General features: G+C 38.4%; 1 protein-coding gene across 1 annotated transcript in view; it reads right to left on the bottom strand.

Annotated features, from left to right (window-relative positions):
• Nucleotides 1–1,334: 1,334 nt before the first annotated feature.
• Nucleotides 1,335–7,143, bottom strand: part of RBM24 (RNA binding motif protein 24) — a 9,901-nt gene continuing 4,092 nt past the window's right edge. The window contains exon 3 of the mRNA XM_006764071.2: nt 1,335–1,739. Within this exon, the coding sequence (XP_006764134.1) occupies nt 1,376–1,739 (364 nt within the window). The 3' untranslated portion in view covers nt 1,335–1,375. The remainder of the gene's footprint in view (nt 1,740–7,143) is intronic.

Below are 7,143 nucleotides of genomic sequence, written 5' to 3'. Positions count from 1 at the left end.
CTACACTAGCAAAAATTAGAGAAGGAAGCATGAAACTAGCAATATAGCCTGTTTGTTAAAACCTAAAAACTAAAATGTGTTCATGTAAGAGTACTCTCTTATACAGTGCACATATGAATTTAAATAAATCCAAGTCAACATCTTCAGCTGAATAGGTTAATATTTAATATGCTACATCTAGACCTACTAAATAATTTATGCCATGAGATGAATACATAATTTTACAGTGTCACATCTAAAGTTCCTTCCTTTAGAGTGCAGCATAGTAAAACTTAAAAATAAATTATCTTAAATAGCATTACTATTAAGGCACAGTATAAACCACATTATCATTACCTCTGAAGAACTGTAATCTCAGTAACTTTGTTGTCTCATGTACTGTATTCACTAATAAATAGTTTTAAATAGGACTCTGAAATAGATACTAAAAAGTGTAAAATTATTCAAAAAGGGGAAAAAATAAATGCCCTTAAGACAATTCTTAAGGGTTTAGAGTCTGCAAACTTTGCCTGCCTTTAATCATAAGCCACAAGTCGACACAATAAATAGAAAGAGAAGGCTGTTGTAGTAAAAGCCTGATCCTATTTCAGAATCAGAATTGCTGACACCAGCAGATACAAGTTTCCCAAAATTGAAACAGGATGGGGAGAGGGATTAGAATGTGACAAGCTCATCAAACAAGCACAAGTGATGTGTTCTTTCCAGAACTGTGCGTGTTATTGATTGTCTGTACAGCTGTTGCACCCATTAATTCCACATCACTTGTTCCACAGTCCCACTCATCCACAGGATAGATGAGAAAATAGCTTTGGTGCCTGTCCACCATTTTACCCACTGCCACGCTCCCAGATTGATTGTTCGATGCCCATTTTTGAGAGAGTAAGAACATTACCTTCTTACTTGAAAAAGTCCTATAGGCCATAGCAACTTAAAAATGACAATCAGTGCTTTCACCATTTTGTTTTTCTAAAAAAAAAAAATCTGCTTTTAAATGAAATTCAAGCTATGTATTGCTCACTCTGTATTCCCTGGTTCAACAAGATTCAAATAGCATTTTCTAACTTGTAAAAGGCAGTTTGCTTCCCTGATACTATAAAAAGAGCAAAAATAAAAATCCCATTATAAAAGTGAAGTTCCATTGTTACTTCCGCCATCCTGTCCTAGCGGCCTTTCATTTCCTCAGGCTCTTTGGGATTGGTTTCCAAAACTGCGCCCGCTCCCCTCTCTCTCACCTCTTTCTCTTCTAGAACACTACTGGAGTATAAAAATAACAATAATTCTGCTTCACAAAGCATAGCTTTTTTTTTTTTTTTGTTGCTGTTAATTTAACTCTTAGGGAGAGAGAAAACAATTCAACTTTGATCAGATGGCTGGTCTATTGCATTCGGTCTGTTTGCAGCTGCTGAGGCTGATACTGGCCAAACGCTGCTGCGGCGGCAGCTGCTGCAGCGGCGGCGGCAGCTGTCCCAGGTGCCGCGGCGGTGATTGGCTGCTGCACAGCGTAGCCGTAGCCCCCGGCGGTGACGTATCCTGCAGCAGCTGGGGAGGCTGCGTAGGGGTACTGGTCATAGGCGGCGGCGGCGGCGGCAGCAGCAGCTGCGGCAGAGTATTGTGCATACGCAGCTCCAGTGTAATCAATGTAAGGTGTGGTGGAGGCAGCAGCTGCAGTCGGCTGGACGTGTGGAATGACCACTCCAGGCTGCACAAAAGCCTGTGGATACACATAGTGGGCAGGTATCCTGTTGACAAATGGAAAACAAAGTCAGGCGGTAGTTGCCCCCTATCTGTAGCACTGCTTGCTCAGAAATACGACAAACTCAAATTTAGTGGTTATTATGAGCATAGGGTTGCCACAATATCTGCTTTCCAGGGGGTCCGTGAAAGTCCTCTGGCGGTAGCCAAAGTCAGGGAGTGCCCCCAAAGGAATTCAGCTATCAAAATATGATGATACCCTCTCTGCTAACAGTTTTGTTTATAATCATTTAGGTCCAATAAATACCATTTAGCAAAAGTTTGGAAAATAAATCAAGGTTCACGAGGGCTATGCACATAAGAGGTATTTAATAAATGCTTAATTGATGAAGACTTGAGAAAACTGTAATGAGTTCACAAAACAAAACCGTTTGGCAAATAGAAAAATTCTGAGCTGTGAACACAGGACTCAAAAGGTGATCCATGACCATTCAGTTCCCAGGGGGTGATGGCTGGTTTGTCAAAACAAAAATTTCAACAAAATCTGTATGTTTATTATCATGGCAACCCTACTTCAAATTGCTATGCAGACTCAGCACACATTAATCTCTCTGCAACCTCAGTCACCCTTATTAAAAATAATAATAAAAAAGAAGCAGGCGACAAAATAAAAAAGGAGTTTAAAAGTTCACAGGTGTGGTAAACACAGCAGAATCACACTTCTCAAACGAACTGTAGTGCAGCTCACTCTATCACAAGAGGCTGTTGTGGGAAGCTACACAAATGCTATTAACATTCACGGCAGTGATCTGAAAGAGAGGTGCAGCACGCTTTTGTCTTTCTTTCTTTCTTTCTCTCCATAAAATTCATAAGGACACAAGGGTCAATCAAACCTGTTTGACTATCAGGCAACTGAAGGTCAGCCAGCTTGTTTATCTCTATGCAAGACAGACAGAAGGGATTTTGGGGAAATGATGAGGTTGAGGGAAAAGGCAGGGACAGGGAAATACAACTAAATATTTCCAAAATTAATAAAACTTAAAAGGTTTACACAATAGAGTAAGGAAACATTTTTTTGCATATGCACTAATTCTTGTTTTATCCTCCAAATCAACAGAAATAGATTTATTAGTATATCTGCTTTAATTCTGCCTGTAAGTAGATATTTTATATGACTCAATTCTACTGTTATATATTATCCTGCAAAAGTTCAAGAAAGTGAAACACAATCAAATGCCTTTTAAAATTATACATTCAGAGATCACATACATAACACACTCCAATGAATTTACTTAAACATTCATTAAAAAAATTAAATCACAAGAGGTATTCCTAAAAACCCATGCATCTCAGTTCTCACTCTTGGGATTCATTACTGTCCATTTAAAATACTACCATGAACATCTGGTTTATTTCAGCTTTCTTTAAAATAACCTCCAACAAAACCCCTTAACGTTTCTAAAAATATGACACTATAATGCCATCTGGATGCTGGCAAAGCCAACTTATAAGAAGTACAAATAACAATCTTCAAATTTTAAAGAACTCAAAACAGAAAAATTCATGTGTAGATGCTCAAAAACAGATTTTTCTTTGCCTTTTCAGAGTTTTACTGAAAACACTCATTAACGAACATCCATGGAAAAGATGAATTTATCACAGAGGGTACTGAACTTTGACCCCAATGATAAAAATACACCCAAATTTACTAGACTTGTAGATCTTTCCCAGTGCCAGGGGAAACCACGTCATCAAGGGTTTTTCAGGACACTCAGCGATGTGCTGAATTGCTTGTCAGAAACCAGACGCATGGTCATGCACACACTTAAAACGCCTCTGTAGGTCAGGTGATTGGTTCCTTCACAGCGACAGGTGTGGCTTTATAAAACACTGTCCCTGGAGGCCGCCAATGTGCGGATACGGCTAAGAGAGCCTACACTCATGCCAGTTTACATGTGGTGATGGACAGCAGGGGCTGCAGCCGGGCTATTTTTGATCCTGTCATGCGACAAGGGTTTCCAGTGGGTAAAATGTCTTTATAAGGCCAAAGTAAAACATCTATCAGCTGCAAAGGCCAGCCAGTATGAAGCTCACTGATATGGAAACATTAACCCCTGGACTCCCAAAGTTTTAAAGACAACATAACATGATGGTTGCTAGGTTTGTATCTTCAAGTAAAGGTATTAACTGAAAATAACTTTAGCCTACAGCAAGGAGGAGAAAATTGTGTGTGTGCCTCGGTATGAAGAATGCATTAAAAGATAAGCAGAGTTGCTTATAGGACTCTTGTCTCTACATTTATTTTACATTACTAGTTTTTATTTGCTAATGTACTTATGAGAGTACAAAGTTCCTTGGAATGTCAGAATCCTACATGAAGTCTGGTATGGGTTAGGAAGATGCTTGGAAGACAAATGAAATCCTGGAGTCCTTTAAGACTCAGAGAAAGGAGAATCCAGAAGACAAGGTAGAGTCTAAAATATCTGAGTTCAGGAAGGAAGGCAGAAATGGACTAAAACAAGGTGAGACTTCTGAAAAAAGTCCCTGTATTACGAGTTCTTTTCATAGTCTAGGGAACCCAGTAAGGCAATTTGAGAATCTCCCTCCTACTAAATATCTATCAACATACTTTCCCTCAACTAATCATAGAATGTACAAACCTAGCAGTTACAAAAGCATGAGAACATACAGATACTTCGGGCAACTTTGAAAGAAATTTTACTATGCTTTCCTTTTCTTCCTATCTCTTCAGGCCCCTCTGTGACCTTTGACATCCCAATTGGTTTCCTCTTCCAAACTATCACAAAACTACAAAGTCTTCATCTCATTTGCTTGCTCTAGTAATCTATGGCCCCTCACATCATTCCTAAGCACAAATTTCTTAAACTTTGGTATGCTAGACCTTTAATAATTCTGGCTCTAACATACTTCTCTCAGGATTACTTTCTACCTTCCCCTTAACCCAAATCAGCTGGACTCCTCAATGTTTCCGCACAATACCACACATTCTTAGGTCCTCACCTTTGTTCATGCCATCCTTTTGCCAGCGATGCCAATCCTCACTCCATCTCTACTGGTTGAAATCCAAATCCGACCTGCCCTACCTCCTACACTCACTCCGTGAAGAGCAGTGGTTCTCAACCTTCCTAATGCCGCGACCCTTTAATACAGTTCCTCATGTTGTGGTGACCCCCAACCATAAAATTATTTTCATTGCTACTTCATAACTGTAATTTTGCTACTGTTATGAATCATAATGTAAGTATCTGATATGCAGGATGTATTTTCATTGTTACAAATTGAACGTAATTAAAGCATAGTGATTAATCACAAAAACAATATGTAATTATATATGTGTTTTCTGATGGTCTTAGGCGACCCCTGTGAAAGGGTTGTTCGACCCCCAAAGGGGTTGTGACCCATAGGTTGAGAACCGCTGGTGTAGAGTCTTCAGGAATTCACTTCAACCTTTTAATCTCATATATTTACTATATGTGAAATAAACCCAATATTTCCAACTCGAATTGCTGTACATTAAATAAAATTATGTAAAGAGCCTACAATGATGAAGATAGCTAAGTACTCAATAAGAGTTCCTTATCATCCACCACCCTTTAAAATTTAGGTCAACTTCTACCTCCTTTCTGGATCCCACCAACCTGATGTCTCCCTCCCTTATCTGAAGATGCAGGACCAGCCATTATGGGTGCATGTAAGTTTTCTTACTAGATTACAAGAGAGAATAAAGTTGGGTCTTATTGTCTACAACTTGATACAGAAGAAAGAACATAGCTTTTGAAAGGTCGGGAAAACCATGATTATGAACCTAGAGTCAGACTCTACCACTTGCTAGCCCTGGTAAGTTAATTCACCTCTCTCCATCTCAGTTTTATCACCCAATGGGAAGGCCATTAACAGTGCCTTCATCAAATAATTATTGTGAGAATTAAATTATATAATTTATTTAAATCCCTTATCAGTACTAGGCATGTAGCAGATGTTCAGTTAATGTTAGTTATTGTCCCTCGTGCCCCATTTAGTGGACAATATAATACCCAGTATGGTGTTAACACAACTAGCCTAAAATTTAGCGCTTAGAGGTATATTGAATAAATGTTTAAGTATATTTCAGCCTGACTAAACTAGCCTAGACATTTCTGCTCATAGAACTGCATTCTCTCTTCTCCAAGGTTTCAATAAGAAAATGCTTCTTTCAAACATAAAATATTTATAACATATTGTTCAGAAAATTCACAAGTTTCTATACATGTACCCACTGTGTTACATCAGAAATTCTTTAGGCCAAGGTTTTCTCTTTAAAGGCCCAGAGTAATTTGGGGGCCATTTAAGAATTACAATTAGGAAGAAATAGTTCAGTTACTAGAACTTCAAATAAGTCAAATAAAATAAGAAATTCGCAAGCTTCTTTCCAGGCCTAAAATAAGAATGTGTAGCATTCAAATAGAATTCAGGATGACCAGGTGTGATTTGTTAGGTACAGACTCTGGGACTCAGAGCAGTGTTGAGAACCCCTTAAAAAAGAAAGAGAAGGCTGGCTTGGTTCATCTGGAATGCTATCTATTTTTAATAAGAATCTCAAGTTCAAACAATTTATGCAAACAGTAATAATCACCATCCTTTATAAAAGACAGCTAATATTAAAAGAGATGAAAAACAAAAGGTTACTATCAAAACATGCTTGATCTCAGACTTCCAGGTGACACAATTCACTCTGGTTGCTCCTAGATCCCTCATGCTGCTTTCTTGAAGAACTAGAAGGACTCTGACAACCAGTCTAGATTTCTATGGCTAATTCTCAAGACCCTCCATAAACATTCTTCATGCTGGGCCTTTTCTCTGTGCCTTTGCTTATGCTCACCTCATCCTATACCCTTGAGACATGTCCATTCTTCCTTTTACCTGTCTAGGATATAGCTATTGGTTCAAGTCTAGTTCTAGTTCAAGTCCCCACAAAGACTAGTTCAACTCCTCCAATCACCTATTTTCTTGCTATTCTGAATTCCTTTTGTACTGAAAACAATACCAAGTATCTTAGCAACCAAGTTTCCGATTGGTTTGTTTGAGTTCTCAAACTAAAGTACAATGTCCTTATTTCATACCACCCTTAGCACAGAGAAAAATAAACACATACTAATACATGTTGATCAATTCAGTTGTATAACTGTTTCAAGATTATTAGTGTGAGATCATGACTAAGTTCACCATCACTTCCTAAGATGTATGTTTTCCTTCCAGTCCCTCCTTTAACATAGTCTAGACCAGTAGTTCTTAACCTTCCTAATGCCGCGACCCTTTAATACAGTTCTTCATGTTGTGGTGACCCCCAACCATAAAATTATTTTCGTTGCTACTTCATAACTATAATTTTGCTACTGTTATGAATCATAATGTAAATATCTGATATGCAGGATGTATTTAGGCGACCCCTAT

The sequence above is a fragment of the Myotis davidii genome, unplaced genomic scaffold (genome assembly GCF_000327345.1).
Source record: "Myotis davidii unplaced genomic scaffold, ASM32734v1 scaffold279, whole genome shotgun sequence".
Classification (NCBI taxonomy): Eukaryota; Metazoa; Chordata; class Mammalia; order Chiroptera; family Vespertilionidae; genus Myotis; species Myotis davidii.
Note: the sequence above shows the minus strand (reverse complement) of the source record. Positions and strands in the feature narration are given on the sequence as shown.